Consider the following 17,063-nt stretch of genomic DNA (forward strand, 5'->3'; position numbering starts at 1 on the left):
GTTCTTAATTGATGTCTATATATATTTAGTTATGCGATTTCGATTTTATGTTTAATTTACGTTAATTGATTTTTTTTTATTTACAATCAAGTTTTTCATTAAAATTTAATAAATTTTGTTAACATCACATTAATGTGACATTGATTGTGAGAAGTACACAATATTTAACATGCCATGCTAGAACATTGAAAAAGGAATTTAAAACTCTCACATCTATTATCCAACAACACACTATAACCATTGGGCTAATGTGTTTGCATAAGGTGTATATATATATATATATATATATATATATATATATATATATATATATATATATATATATATATATATAGAGAGAGAGAGAGAGAGAGAGAGAGAGAGAGAGACTAGTATGATTAAATTCATATTAATAGATATAAATTATTAATAATTATATACTAATAACATTAGAGTAAATATAAATTAAAAAAAAACTAGTAGTAATATTTATTAATACCTATTTATATATTTATCAATATAACATGATGTTAAATATTAATATATACGTATAAATATTAATATATACGTATAAATATGAATATATATATATGAATATATATATATATATGAATATATATATATATATATATAAAAAGAAGTAATATATGAGTAATAAATTTTATTAAAATAGAGTAATTAAGTTATAACTAAGATGTATAACATTTCATTTATTTGCGAGTCAAAATAAAAAATATTAAAAAATTGATCTTTGTTTAATTAAAGTGTGCGTCAAATACTGTAAAAATACAATTATTGTTTTATATAAAATATATTATCCTATATGTTTCATTACTCTCTTTTTTTCTCTCAAGGGCGTCCTTCATTCGATGATGTTTTAGCTTTGGAAGTAACTAATCCAGCTCCATAACTATTTAGGCGTGAATGATTTCTAATCCATAAACACTGATACAATTATTGGGATAAATTAACTTTAGAAATTGAACTTTTTAAAGTAAAAACATTTACAAGATTTTTAAAATTTTTGCTTCATGTGTGTGAATTATTATTATTATTATTATTATTATTATTATTATTATATTCGATTATTGCAATAAAAGCATAAAAATAAAACAGAAAATATGAAAGAGAAAAATAAAGAAATAAATATAATGAGTTTAAAAGTGTTTAGTTAACCAAATTAAAGAAAAAATAAATAAGAATGTGACCTGACGAATAGTAAGATAACTAATAAGATATTAGATGAAGTTTACAACTTAGGGTTTATACTTATTTGATTATGTTTTTAAGTTGATATGAAATCAGTTAAGTGTGGTGTGGAAATCCTGAAAGAAGCTAAACACACTGTGCTCGCTGATTCACTGAATTTCATACACATTAATTTTCTAGTTTACCGCTTCATCTTAATTAGTTGGTTCACATTTCCTTTTCAGTTCTCTTTTCACATTTAATGACATAAAATTACGAATATAAGAGGCCTCCCACTCAACAGATCAGTTAATGCTTGGGTTTTCTTCGATATATCTCTTTCGCATGGATTTGGGTAAGCAATTTTTCATGTATTTGTTTAGTTGTTGGATGTATCTTTTTAGGGTGTGACCTCTCTGGTGGGGTGATATAACTGTATTTGTTGAGTTTCTTTATTTTTGTCTGGGATTTTATCTTGATCTGTAGTACAATGTTTGTTGGATGATGTATAATAAGATTGTTACTAGTGTAAATTTGGAAATGCGAGGGGTGGTGGTAGAGAATCTGGTGTGTGGTTTGTGTGGGAAGGTGTAAGAGTCGTCCAGTCATCTGATTTCCGTCTGCGAGTTTACCTCGCGGGGGTGATGTCTTTGTTTTGAGTGGCTTGAAGTGTCGTTTGTTATCCACAAGGACCCTTTGGTAAACTTCCAACAATTCAGGTTGTGTTCGGCTTCTGATGTGGTTAATGACGTTTGGGGACGATTTGGGTTGGTGTTATGAGTGGAATTTGGAGACATAGGAACTCGGTGACCTTCGACAGGGACGTGGTAGATGCGCTCGAGGTATTTGCACTGGTATAGGTAAATGTTTGGTCTTGGATTTTTTCAAAGTCCTGTTGTAATTCCTTTATGTACCCCAACTAGGTTTTGAACCCAGTGGATTGTATGAGGCTGATTGTTTAATGCTTTCTTGAGTTGGTTTGGTTGTTCCTTATTTAAGTTAGAAGGTGTTCCTTAGTTGGAGGTTGGTAAGGCGCTAGCTCTTTATGTATAAGGGTTGGACCACCCTAAAGTGGTTTTCATTTATTTATTTTTTATTGCTAATTAAAAAAAACAATGTTTGTCGGATCCTTAGTTAGTAGAGTTCTAGGAAACCTGTTTTTAGGGTTTTGTATAAGGGTTGAAACACCCTGAAGTGTATCATTTTATTTTATTTATTCTTTGTTGATAAAAAAAAAAAGGTAAGCAATTTTTCAAAGAAAAGTTACAAGCTTCAGATCTGAGAACATGTTTGAAGAAATCACGTTTATAAAGTGAAAAACACAAAAGGTTAAAACTCCCATTCACTTTTACGTGAAAAATCACATTTCCTCTTACATGCTTTTTAACATGTTTGGAAAGAGCAAATAAGCGAAGAAAGGAAACACTTCAAAAAAACTATTCCTTCTCGCTCTGCTAATGTGTCATACAGGAAAGAACCGTAAAAAAGTGAATGACACACTGTTTTTTTTTAATCTGTCAAATTTGTACTGAAAGAAGAAAGAAGATGTATTTCTGTACTTAAATATATTAAATTATCCTTATTTTTACACTTTTTTATTTTATACACATATTTCCTTTTCTAATTTCTTCACAATTTGTGATACTTTTCTTTTCTTTTGTTTTTTCTGTATTTCCTAAACCAAATAAATCCATAGTGCATATTAAAATCCAATTCATGTTCTGTTGAATTCGGGAAACTGCATTAATGGATTCTTTTGCAGTATGAAAATATTATTAATCATCTTCATACAACAAATTGATTAAAAAGACGAAGTTGCATATATATTTCACAAGCATTTCCATTTGTTACATTTCAATAGAACATACATATCTAAGCTATAATTTGTTTATATTGTTGCTAGTTATAAAATATAGAACCCTTTCTCCTTCTCGATTTGAGTGATGAGTTTATGAAATGCAACATGCATTGGGATTTTCATCACTGAATAGCTGAGGGGGTGGGGTTGGTTCAATAACATAGAGTGGTGGTTGGTAATAGTAAGAGTACATCATCCTCTTCATGCTTTCATCATCAACGTTATCCACCACTCCATTCTCATCACCAACCACTTTTTTCTTCGCTTCTTCTTCTTCTTCAACGCCTTTCTCTTCTTTACTCTCATTATTACCATCATTGCCACCTTCTTCTTCCTTAGGTTCTGCTGGTTTCTCCTCTTCTTTCTCCTCCTTTTCTTCCTTCTCTTCCTCAGGTTTCACCTCTTCAGCTCCAGGCTTCTCTGATTCTTTATTTTCTTCTTTCTTTGGTCCTGGTTCAGGTTCTGGCTTGGGAACTATTTTGACCTGTTTTTTGGTGCGTCTATGAACATAGTCCACTAGCCTGTTTGCATCCATGGTCCCCGTCACAATAACCTTCCCTGTGCTAAGCTCTGCCACTGCTGTTTGAACTCCTACATTGATAACGAACACATGTTTTCACATTCAATAACATTATTTTGGCCAAAATCAAGGGATGATTTCGACTTTTTAGGCGTCTATCATTCATGTATTGCGCATGGTTATATTTAGGTTGTTCATAAAAAGCTGATAAAACAGTTGTTAGATGAATCAGTGTTTTGCTGATAAAAAAAAAAGGATGAATCAGTGTCATTAATAATTTTTAAACCATGTTGCATTTGTTAAATTGTCCTGCATTTTAGTTTACACGAGTGTTTACATTGACTAAATTTTATTAATTTATGAAATCGTGAATGAAATGTTTGATAAATTAAAAGAAAACTTGAATGATTATTTAATTTTTAATAATAATAAAATATATAAAATAAATATTAAACTATTATTTTAATTTCTAAAAGTGTTAAGACAAAATTTGGCTTCGCAAAATCTTCATTTCTTTCTTTTTTTAGATGCATTATGAAGCAAAAGAATGCCACGTCATATGTTTAGCCAAAGTGGTAATCTGGGAGATAAAAAAACATTAATGGATGGACTATTTTGTTAGTGTATACTCTTTGTCTTCTTAATTTGTACTATTTTTTATCAAGTTATATATTTTTTTGTATATTTGTGAAAATGACTTTATTTATTATTTTTATCTACATAAGGGTAGAAAGTAAGTAGGTCTCGAAAGATAAATATATTAATATTGGTCCAACACTTTCATTGAAAAAAAAAATCATGAAATTTTTTTTTGTCCTTTAATGAATATGTCACTCATGTTTTCCTCTATTTATTTTTTCTTATAGTCTATTTTTCCATATACAATCTCTGATCATAAGTATATCACTCGAAATGAACGCGAAAAAATGATAATTATTGTAAATGATTAATGGAGTTTTTTGTTGTCACAGTCACTAAATTGTACTGGAAGCACTAAATTTCATCCTTGATAAAAAAAAAAAAAAAAGTACCTGTCAATTTCTTTTCTGTTTTATGCATGCTTTGTTCAAAGTAATTCTTCAAAGTGATTGTATTCCCCCAAATGAAGTTAATCCAAATCAAATCAATCCTTTTCAACTGCAGCAATTAACGTTGGCATCACATTAGATGAGAATAAGTAAGTGTTACCTCTCAATTTGAGTATCTTCCGTTTGAGCTGCTCAGCACAGGCCTCACAATGCATGCTTATCTTAAGTTCCACAGTGACTGCTTCACTAGCCTGTAACAGGAAACAATTACCATTTACTAATTTAACTTTGTATACTTTTCTTTTCTCTGGAAAACAGGAAAAGGGAAGTCTCTTGATACCTGAGAAGTGACAACTTCTGGTATAGATTCTCCTTCAGGTTCTGGCAATGGAGGTATAACTTGGGCTCTTTTCTTTGTTTTCTTCGTAATCATGTTACATATTGCTTCAGGCTCCACTCTTCCCCTTATGGTCACTTGATTTTTAGCCATATCAATCACCACTCCCTCAACTCCTGTTAGAAGAAAAATACAAATGAATGAAAACGAGCGAGTATATGCATGCACATATGGAATCAAAACAAAAGTGACAGATGACAGAATAGAACCTCTCATCTTCATAATAGATTTTTTAATTTTCTTGGCGCATCCTATACAGTGTAAGTCAACAAACAACACACACGGAGATGGTGGTTTAGACTCTTTCTCTTGTTTCTCTTCTGCTGAATTTTCCTCTGCAGCTAATTCCTGCCAAAAACAAGAGAAGTATAACAAAATATAGTGAGTTCGAGCGTAGAAATATGCAAGAAAAATTGATATAAATGAGAAAGCAAAGCTCACTTGTTTTGCTTCCTCACCCATTTGCTCTTGGAATAACAAAGATGAAAAATGAAGTAAGTACTTTGATTTTTGGGAGAAAAGGAGCTTAAAAATTGAAGAGATGATGAGAAGACAGTTACATAAAGAAAGGGTAGGAGTATCACACAGTGAGTATGATAAATTGGTTGTGGGTAAACAGTAAATAGCATAAGCCAAAGTAGGATATTCCAGAGCACATGCAATGTCACTAATTGCAGGAAGAAACTCCTAGTTCAATATTTCTTTTGGAATATTTTCCAAACATCAAGGTTAACTGATGGCGAAAAGAGGGGAATCTGTTGGAGAATGGTTATCATATTTATGGACAGGAAGAAGATGAATGTGCATGAGGTGGAGAGGGCAAAAAGTAGCCTTGAAAATGATAGCACTTGCCGACTAGTTGATTTTTCATGTCCACCAGGTGATGAAGTGTCAATTTCTGAGACATATGCATGGCATGTGTATAAGTATATGTGACACTTGGTTACCACAACAGGAGAATTACACAGTTTTCTAATTCACCTTCCTACGTGGATCCATGTGGATCTTAATTTCGTATCACTTATGTCTTTCATAACTATTTACTTCAAACTTGCTTCAAATTATTATAGCATATTAATTCTTCGGTTTCTATGTAAGACTTTTCTCTTATTTATACAGAGAATTCTTTTTAGAATTCGAGGATAACGTTCCATTTTATTGTATCTAAGTGGGTGCAAATCTTATTTCAGGAGTCGGTTTTATGGGGTTGAGTTAGACTTAAAGTTTACTTCGCAATATGGTATTAGAGTCATTTCGAATGTATCCTAGCAAGTGTTTGTTGGGTTTATCAGACCACCCGCTATCGGATCGTTCGATGACCATTCATAATATGTTATCTCACACACGAGTTGTCATTAAATATTAGAACATTTCATTGTATATAAGTGGGTGCAAACCTCACCTCAATAGTATGTTTTACGCGTTGGGTTAGGGTTAATCCCAAAACTTTAGTTTCTCTTGAGTCTGTTTTCAAGATTCATAAATCGGTTTAAAAGCGATGATTTCACTGTGATAATGAAGATTTCGAGTTTTAAGACATAAGTTACAAGTACTCAATCTTGATAGGACTAAATTAAACTATGAGAAAATAAATTATGATACATGGTCAGGTTTTATAGAGTTCCTTTAATCATGAGGGTAATAACTATTTTGAATTTTAGGTATTTTTTCTTTTTAGGTAATAACTCTTTTTTCTATCACAGATCCGTAATTGCAAAATTACAATAACCACACCTATAAATGAAGTTTAAAAAAGTTTTTTTTTAATTTGTATTATACTAAAAATAAAAATACTTTAATATTTACAGTTAGATAAAAGTATTTAACGAAGTGAATAGATTCTATTTCAATGAAATGTCAAATATGCATGTCGGATAAAAAGAAAATTTTCATTAATCTAATTTTGAGATGTATGAATATGAAAGGAAAAAAAAAAAGAATGATAAATGTAATAAATGGTATCACGAAAATTAAAGAGAAAAGATTGGAAAATAAATATATAATGAAATTAAAATGGAAGAAGAAATAGATGCACTACATGCTAAAATTATATAATATTACATTTTTTTAGATTTAAGTTACATTGTTTGTTTATAATATATTTTTATCATACCATTTCAGTTTATTGTATAAATTTTTGAAGAATTAATAGTGATTTATAGTCAGATCATATCCTCTCCCACACTTTTTTTTTCCAGCTTCTTTTGTACAATCTCTATATTCCTTCTCTCTCTACCCATGCTTTTCTTAATTATTTTGTCTTCTAATACTCTTTTTTTTTTCAATTTGGTTTAGGCTATATTTTGCTCAATTATTTATGATTTAAATATTATTTTTAAGTTGAAAAAAAATAGAACTGTAAATATAAAGTCGAAAATGTTAGCTTTTTATAAATCCATAGTTTAGTGTATAGGAAGAGAAAAGAAAAAAAAATAACTAAGGTCTACACTTTATTTTGAAAAAATGTTAAAATTAGCTTTTAAACTTATTTTTTAATTTTTCTTTGTTGTAGTTTTTTCTCGAAATGTATTTGATGTAGATTTTTCTTATAAAAAAGAAGAAAGAAAGAGGAGCTAGAAATGATTATGGTGAAAACCATTTTGTAAAATCAGATACTTTTAAAATTGTAAAATTCTTATAAATAAAAAATATCTTTTTCATTTATAATTTTAAAGATTAGTCTTCAAACACCAAATTACAACTAGAAAAAAAATATAAATAATTTTAAAATGGTATTGACCACGTAAACTGATATCTTTTCTTACTAACATTTTTCTTTCAAATACTATTTACTTAGCTTAAGGTAGAACTTGTTTATTAAACTATCTTGACCGCATAACTAAAATTTCAGTTGCAGTGTAAGTACTAAAAAGTGTACATTAAAAAGTGTACATTAACTTGTTCAAGATTTTTGGATGAAAGATCATTTGCAAAAAAATCAATAAGCGAGTGTCATCAACGTGATCATCAGATGTACACTGTATTACAAGAAAAACATGAAATAAAAACTAACTTTAGAAAAAAATAATAATTAATTATTATAATAATTAAATTAGACATCATTTTATAAACTAAATAAAAAATTAATTTTTAAATTAGTTTCTATTATTGTAAAATAGTTTCTAAATTGATATCTAATTAGCTACGAAGGTTTTAACTACCAATTATTTAATTTATAAATTTGGTAGCAAAAACTTTGGTTGTTAATTAGATACCAATTTAAAAACCATTTAAAAATAATATAAACTAATTTAGAAATCATTTTTTTTAGTTTTTAAAATAGTCTTTAATTTAGTTACTATAGCAACTAATTATTTTGTCTCTAAAAATTGGTTTCTATTTTTGGTCTCCAAAAATTGATTTTTATTTTGATGATTTTATTGTAGAGTGTGATTTCTTGAAATGAGTTGTAATATGAGGCTCATACACTTCTTCTTAAATGGCGTATCCGTATCGACACTGGTAGGATACTTATCGGTGAAGTGTTCAATTCAAAAAAATATTTGTTGGATTTTTGAAAATTCTAACATGGTTCTAACACAATTTTAAAATGTATAAATACAATAACTTTCTAAAAACTCAAATTTATTGTATAAATTTTTATTATGATTATAAAAATAAGAACAAATTCTTTTGAACCAGTCACGAAAAATACCTTCGTGCTCCCAACAAAATCTGAAACATACATTTACACATAAATATTTATTTTCATTCCATATCTACATTTTAAAAATTATACGTATATTTACTTTGTGTACATATCGGTATATCGGTATCGTATTAGTGTGCAAATCTATACTACATAATTTGTAACATATTAAGCATTATCTTTCTTGAATATTATGGCTTAAGCAACGGATTCAACCCGATTTTCATGACCTATAATTGGGATATGAATGAAACGTGGGGATCTGATACAAGAAAGTTAGTCCCCACATGGACTGTTTCTCACCTTTTTCTAGTTTCAATCATTTATCTTATCTGCATTTCATTGCACCCTCATCACTACATAGATTCATTTGGATTCTACAATGCCTCTTTTTCGCTTTATGACCAATCAAATCCACCTTCCTCTATCAGATATAAACAAACAAAAAACATAACATATATCAAAACGTGATCATGGAAAACTCTCTATTACCTTAACCAGATCAGATGGATGAATTGGTCGGGTAAAATTGTTTTTCAATCACATCAAAACCAAACAAGTGAAACTTTAATTCCAAACATGCACATATTTGGAACATTAGTGTCACTGACGTATTCAAGTTGGTAACAGACATCCAATAGGAAAATATTTCAACTACAAAGCTAGCAAAATCATTATTCATTAATAAAGATAAAAAACAAATTCTGTCTGGTCTCGTTCATTCTCAAGGCATCACGCGCATCAATGAATTGTGGCCATCGTTTTTTTTTTCTGTATATCATTCTGCAAATTTTGAAATATTCTTAAATTTTTCCTTTCTTAATAAAAAGTAATGTTAATTCAACTTTATAAAATTAATTTATAAATTTATATATATGAAATGTTTCTATGCATCTCCAACAAATTTGTGTGAGATTTGACAGCCAGCAACATTTAGGAAAAAATGTAAATGGTTGAGCAATGTTTATTGAATACAACCCATGAGAATCTTGAAAGGAAAACATGAAAGAGTTGGGCACATTCTTTTACACTCTTTTTGCAACCGTTTTTAACACATTTCCTTTCAGTTTCAATGAAAACCAATGAGTATATTTTCACTCTCAAAACATAAGACAACATTGATGTTTGCATAGTGATCATTTAACTTTATCTTTTGCGAACTCGAAGAAAAAAAGTATAATAAATTTGTTACTTACTTAAAAGTAAATTATAGTTGCCTTTATAGATATTTGGTGTTTTGTGAAAAGACAACTCTTTAAAGAACATTTCTCATACAAAATGAAGGTTTCCTGATCTCATTCACCACTGATAAATTAATAAAGATTAATATTCTAAAGAGTTAGAACTCTTTTTTTTATGTAGGAGATTCAAACCGAAACATTTAATATCTGCTATCTATTTGATTAATTGTCTTTGTCATGGTTCGCATTATGATTTTCAAGGAAATAATTTTCTTACTCATTATGAAGGCTGAATTACTTATCACTACAAGAAAAAAAGCAATTTTGCGTGCATCTGGTCCCGGAGCCTGAGGATTCGCCGGTTTAGGAGGCATGGGAGTGATCAGTTTGGATGCAATCAATTCTGGAAGTAGGCGGGATGGCAGAATTGGGAGGGGATCGAATTCCCTCTTCTTTTTTACCTTCTTGTCCATTTATTCTTTGTGCTGCTGGACAAAAACGGACGCAAAAGCTAGAAAACGGACGCTTATGCGTTCGATTCGCGTCTGTTACACATCCCACGAAAAAAGCCTGGAAGCAAATGAAAATTAGCGTGGGCCAGAAAGTTGGACGCATCTTGCGTGGGCCAAGCCCACGCAAAACGGACGCAACATGCAGAAGATAGGTAGACACAAAATGGACGCATATGCGGCGGCTTTTGCGTGGGAGATCCGACGCAGAATTTTTATTTCACTTGTGCGTCGGTCTAGCCGACGAAAATGATAAAAATATATATTTAAAAAATATCAGATTTTGCGTGGGCTTGGCCCATGCAAAAGCGGACGCATGTTTAAAAAAAACTTGCGTGGGCCTATGGCCGACGCATGTGATGAAGAAAAAAAAAACATTTTATTTTGCTTTCTAACCAGATTACCTGTAAAAATTAAATACCAACAAAACCAAATCACATTGAAACAAATTACTATCATTCACAGTACATCTATAAACACCCAAATCCACAAACACATCCAAAGTATGAAATCAAAATCCACAAACACATCCAAAGTAGAAAAGCAATAGAAATAGTTAAACAAAAGATATGAATACTTGAAAAAATGTTACAACTAAAATTGTACATTACAAATTTAACTAGAAGTAGCAAAATGAATCTCATAGTGATGTGATAAACCTGTAAAAAAATATAAACAATATAAATAAATAAATCAAATAATTAAAATATTTAGTATATAATAAAAATATCAAATAGTTAAACTTACATTATAGGATGTACTTTAAGAAATAGGTTGATCATCCTGTTCTGGATCATACTCATGATGGAATTGTGTTGTGCTATTGGAAGTAGTTTTTTCACGTTCCATAGAGATAAGTTTATCTTTTATAACCTTCAGCTCATCCTCCAGGTATGCATACTTCTGACTCCACATACTAAGTTCAGCACGAAGCATTTGATTTTCAGTCACTTGTCCAGATTGTGAAGTGTCGGACGCAGAGGCTTGGGTGAGAGAAGAGACTCCTTGGCGGATGTTAGCAGCCAAGTCTGCCGTACCATATACCCGACCTCTACTCTTTCCTCCGGCAGCTTCCTTCCATGTTTGAAGCTTAGTTGCAGGATCAAGTTGGTGGACATCAGTGTTAGAGTCCTGAGAACTATTTGCTTGAAGGACCTTCAAGCGCTCATGATACTTTTCCTACACAGAGCATTACAAAATGAAAATGTTAGAAAATTAAAATATAAATATAAAACAATTTAAAAGAATAACTTACATAAGTTTCTCGAGCACGAGAATCAACCCATTCACCCTTCTTATTTGTGTGGGTGGCCATAAATAGTTCATCAGGTTCTGGAGGACGGCCATATTGACGTTCCTAATAATGTTGTACAATTAAAAGCATTATAGGTTGCAAATGTAAAATGATTTTCATGTAAGGCATTGACAAGTACTTACCAAGGTAACTGCAATATCTGAAATGTGATTTTCTACCTGTGGAGTGCAGTGCTCCACCACGAGCTGAACTCCTATTGACTTTATTTTGAGTTGATTTATCTTTGAATTTTTTTGAATCCCAATAGTTTAGAAGTTTAACCCATGCTTGCTGACCTATTCAATTTTGTGAATCCCAAAGTTTTTACTCTCTGCAGCCCTTATTCAATTTACACAACCCACATCACTTTTTTCTAATTTTCTGGCCCAATATGCTGCCCAAAGTTTTTACTCTCTGCAGCCCTTATTTAATTTAAACACCCTACATCACTTTCTAATTTTCTGGTCCCAATTTTTTTACTCTCTGCAGCCCTATTTCATTTTAAACCCATGTCACTAAATGAACTTTATTGTTTCAATCATCAATATTTTTTTTTAACACTACAAAAATTAAAAACTTCATAATTATTAAGAATTCTACTGGAACTTAGCCTTACTATAGTTTTATCTACTGGAAGACCAATTTAATATTGAGAAGGACCCAATCACATGGCTGAAAATCAAATTTCTACTATTCTAATAATTCATGTATAAGTAAAATGATTTCGGTTAACAACTATTGAAGAAAAATAGTTTTCGAAACTCAATTTTACAAAACAGTTTGATTTAAATTATAAATAAAGTTCTCAACTTAGATGAAACATTCACTAATTTTGATAAGAAATGACTTCAAATAGGCGTATGCAAAAGTGTATGAATGATGAAGTTTTGTTGTAAAGAAACACAAAATAAAAGACCCTAAACAAGCAATGATGTATCTGTACACAAATATCCATTTGTGAAGACAAAAACGAGATGGTATTTGTCTATTTCATTAAACACTGCACTATCAATTCAAAATCGGAAAGACCAAATTTAACATCTTTAAGAAACTGCGAAGGCTCTTATAAACGCACGACATCACAATAATCTGTGACCCACGAGGCTCTTATAAACGCGCGACATCACAATAATCCAAACCAGCAATAATCCAAACCACCAATAATCACACCAGAAACCAACAATAATCCAAACCAGCAACCACAACTCAATATCCAAATAAAAAATTATTAAAATGTGAACCTGAGGAGGAGGCAGAGCTTGACCGGTGGTAGAGAAGGAAACGGAAGGAGACTTGCACGCGCGGAGGAAGCTGGACGCGGAGGGGAAGCTCGCGCGGAGGGGAAGCTCGCGTGGAGGGGAAGCTCGACGCGGAGGGGAAGCTCGACGCGAAGGAAGCTGGATGCGAAGGAAGCTGGACGCGCAGTAAGCTTAACTTGACGCAGAGGAGGCTCGACACGGTGGAAGCTTGTGCGGAGGAAGCTGGACGCGGAGGGGAAGCTTGAAGAGGAAGATGAACCTGAAGGAAGCTCGCGCGCGGAAATGGGAAATTAGGTCTTCAAAGAGATTTGGGGGTTTTGAAAAACCGGGAACCCCAAAAAATTTCTATATACCCCCAAATAAATTAAAACATTTTTTATATAAAAAATTTTAAATTTAATAAAAAAAAATTAATTTCATTATATAACAAAAACTTTTATTAATTTATAAAAAAACAATTTAATTTAATTTAATTTATACAATACAAAAATTAATTAATTTTAATTTATACAATAAATATTTACTTTAATTTATATAAAATAATTTCATTTCATTTCTACAACATAAAATTAATTTAAATTGTAAAAAAATATTATTTAATTTATATTTAATTTATAAAAAATATTTAATTTAATTTATACAATAAAAAATATTTAATTTAATTTATACAATAAAAAATGACTTTAACATCTACTACCACAAATATCAATGAATCCTATTATTGCAATTGCTCTTGAGACCCTCATCATCCCTTCTAACTTATAATCCAAAATCTAATAATCAACTATATTCCATGATTTTAAGTTACTTCTATAACTATCACGAAATGACTCATATTTCTCAAATTGCTTATGATACTCTCTTTCAGCCTTTACAATGCACTTCTTAGTTCAACTCTTACCTTGACAATGGACTACGGTTATTAACTTCTTCCTGCTAGGGAGATGAGACCTAGACAACTATTGAAGTCTTCGTCTTCTTCCCTCGGTCGGGTAGATTGTTGGGTGCTTGACTAGGGTCTTTCTCATCTTCGTGCTTCTTTCCTCGGCTCTCGGTCTATGGCGAACACCGATGGGGGGTACCTGCGAAGGCACTCTAACGCTAAGTCAGTGAAGCGGGTGATCATTATTCTGGTAGGTGAACAGTAATAAATGACGTACCTTTCTTCTTCGAATGTGTGCTGTGTATATTATTTTAATGGGCTGACCTTATTGGGTATGATTAGTGGAGTGGATCTCGCTTAGGGTTGTATTACCTTATCCTTAATGACAGATTAACTTCACTGACCTTAGTTTCAGCGTTAACAGTAGTATGGGTCGGCCGACCGTGATGATTCCACTCGTCTCGGCCAACCTTCCATGGCACATAACTTATAATCCAAAATGTAATCATGAACTCTATTGCATGATTTTAAGTTCATTCTATATCACACCCAGTCGAAACTTACTTATTTATGTTACGTTTATTAAAAACTAAGTCTACTAAATTTACTATGTCAAATACCTATTATTTAGTATATTGGGAAACTATATTAACACACTTATAAGGAATATTGCATATGTATCATCTCGTTACTTACTACATTATTATGTGCTTCAGTTGGAAAACATTAATTTCTTTTCGAAATCATACTAAGTAACTATAACAATGAGATTTATAGAGCATGTAGTCAACTTTGGAACACTTTGAATATTGTATCAATCTAACAATTAAGAATAAGTTACTTACTCACGCACTTAATCTTAATATGTTTGTATCATATACATTTTCGCTAATTCATTAAGATGATCTTACCATTCATTTATGAGAAACATTTTTAGATCAAATTTATTCTCTATTTTTAAATACATCCATTACCATTTGCATTAATTAATTACTTCATCTTGAATTTATGTATATTTTATATAATATTTACAAAATTTAAATACGCATTTTATTTTTATTTTTTTTTTACTATTTTTAATTAATTATTATTTTTCTATATGTTTTCAAATCTTTATAAACTTTTTAAGATAACTTCTTTTAAATAATTTTAAAATTAAACACTTCATCAATTTAATAAATGTAATTTAACTAATTTATATCATAATTTCAAAAATAAAATAGTTATAACAATATATAAATAAAATAAATTTAAAATAAATAATTTTTGAAATAATAAAATATTTTATATAACATTTAAATAATTTAAATATATATTTTCTTTTACTCAATTAATTTAATAAATTTAATTTAACTAATTTATATAAAAAAATGATAAATTAAGTAATTTATTATAATATTAAAGAAATAATTTTAAAATAAATATAATAAAGAATTAAATATTAAAATATTTTTTATAAATTAAATAAATTTAAATTTAAAATCCTAAAAATGCGTGGGCCATTGCGGACGCATATGCGTGGGCTTTCCGGCCGACGCATATGCGTGGGCCTCAAGCTCATTCTTGCGTCGGCTTTTAGCCATTTTGGCCGACGATATTAGCGTCTGCAAGTGGCCCACGCAAAAATTTGGAAGCTAATTTTCCATTTTGCGTCCAATGTGATTTTTGCGTGGGTTTTACCCATTTTGGCCGACGATACTAGTGTCTGCAAGTGGCCCATACAAAAATTTGGAAGCTAATTTTCCATTTTGCGTCCAATGTGATTTTTGCGTGGGCTTTTACCCATTTTGGCCGACGAAAGTAGAGTCCGCTACTAGCCCACACAAGATTTTGGAAGCTATTTCTTAGTTTTCTTGTAGTGTATGCTGATGAGAATTTTACTATTCATTTGGTGTAATACATGCATGTGACCACTAATTGGTTCTGAGTAATAATAGTATCGGTACACATGGTTCCTGGAAATAATGCATGACATATAGTATCATTATTCTAGTACAGACACACATTTCTATATGTTTAAAAGTAATTTTACTACTCCTATGAAATTCAAAACGATTCTAACGTACATATCTAATAATATTTTAGGCACATAGCATTGTTGGATCTTCTTTATTATGCCCTTACTTCATTTCATGATTTCATGGTTTCGGGGTATATCTTCCACCACCAGGATATTTACCATAAGTTTGGAAAAGTTTACGTCCTGATCCGTAAAAAATGTGAATAAATAAATAAATGAAAAAAAAGAGACAAAGATATAGAAATAATGAATATTGCATGTTAGTGCATATATAATTGTTAAAATACCGAATTTCATTTTAAATTTGTTGTCTATGGGAATATCAATACGGGCTAGTCTATGTCTCATGTAGTGAACGCAAACTAATTTTTTTACCCTATAAAGATTAGTATGAAGGTATGCAGACCTCTGCATACAGTTTTTTATTTTAAGAAATTCAATAAAAATGTTTGTTATTAACAAATTGAATATAAAATAATTTAATCAAAATATTTGTTTTTTTTTTTACTATTAAAAAATTGAATAGTAAAATTCAATAATTATATAAAAATTAAATATAAATTGATTATGATTGAATAAAAATTGAACATATGTTTGCTAGATATAAAACATCAAACATCAATATTGTTTTCTTACATTTCAAACATAGTTAAACATCAAACATGAATATTTTTCCATTTCAAAACATACCCAAACATAAAACAACTACATCACTACATTAAAAATAGTCAATTTAAAAACATCAATATTATTCCATTTCAATAACATTATATGCATGATAGTACATTCCTCATTCATTCCTATCCAATTTGTAAATTAAGATCTTGTCGAAAAAAAAAAAAAAAAAATATATATATATATATAGACACTACAAAAAATATGCTTATTAGGATGGGAAAAAGCGGACACTAACTATAAATAGCGGACACAAAGATGTATTTAGCGTGGGCTTTGCATTTACCAAACTTTGAAAGTTAATATCCTCGACACAAAAAATTGGCGGGTGTGTGGGACACAATTACCGTTGGCTAGACGGTCACATAGGCGTTGCAATAGGTGTTTTTTGCGTCGGCCTAGCTTACAAGTTATCCACACAAAATTATAATTTATATTATTTATTTACACAAGTGTGGGCTTAGTCGTGAAGGAGGGGATAATGAAATTAGAAATAAAGTGTGGGCTTAGTCGTGAAGGAGGGGATAATGAAATTAGAAATAAAGTGTGGGCTTAGTCGTGAAGGAGGGGATAATGAAATTAGAAATAAAGTGTGGGCTTAGCCGCAGATAAGGAGACAATAA

The 17,063-nt window shown here is 30.4% G+C and overlaps 2 protein-coding genes across 4 annotated transcripts; both read right to left on the minus strand.

The window, feature by feature from the left end:
- Positions 1 to 2,964: 2,964 nt before the first annotated feature.
- On the minus strand, positions 2,965 to 5,736 carry LOC137822972 (heavy metal-associated isoprenylated plant protein 9). 3 transcript variants are annotated; one of them, XM_090294715.1, is made up of 6 exons: positions 5,531 to 5,662; positions 5,412 to 5,437; positions 5,180 to 5,318; positions 4,914 to 5,086; positions 4,734 to 4,824; positions 2,965 to 3,616 (listed from the first exon to the last, which is right to left on the minus strand). In XM_090294715.1, the coding sequence occupies exons 2-6, from the start codon at positions 5,430 to 5,432 to the stop codon at positions 3,117 to 3,119; spliced, it is 924 nt and encodes a 307-aa protein (XP_090150841.1). In that variant the 5' UTR covers positions 5,433 to 5,437; positions 5,531 to 5,662; the 3' UTR covers positions 2,965 to 3,116. The 3 variants fall into 3 exon arrangements, with proteins under 3 accessions (XP_090150841.1, XP_068484132.1, XP_090150842.1); XM_068628031.2 differs by having other exon boundaries at positions 5,429 to 5,736; XM_090294716.1 differs by lacking the exons at positions 5,412 to 5,437; positions 5,531 to 5,662 and having other exon boundaries at positions 4,577 to 4,824.
- A 5,083-nt stretch (positions 5,737 to 10,819) lies between these two features.
- Positions 10,820 to 11,701, minus strand: LOC137823004 (uncharacterized). The gene is made up of 3 exons (XM_068628073.2): positions 11,565 to 11,701; positions 11,057 to 11,488; positions 10,820 to 10,968 (listed from the first exon to the last, which is right to left on the minus strand). Exons 1-2 carry the CDS (start codon positions 11,622 to 11,624, stop codon positions 11,072 to 11,074), a joined length of 477 nt encoding a protein of 158 aa, XP_068484174.1. The 5' UTR covers positions 11,625 to 11,701; the 3' UTR covers positions 10,820 to 10,968; positions 11,057 to 11,071.
- Between the last annotated feature and the right edge of the window lie 5,362 nt (positions 11,702 to 17,063).

This window comes from Phaseolus vulgaris, chromosome 9 (assembly GCF_051622355.1).
Source record: "Phaseolus vulgaris cultivar YP4 chromosome 9, ASM5162235v1, whole genome shotgun sequence".
In the NCBI taxonomy this organism is placed as follows: domain Eukaryota; kingdom Viridiplantae; phylum Streptophyta; class Magnoliopsida; order Fabales; family Fabaceae; genus Phaseolus; species Phaseolus vulgaris.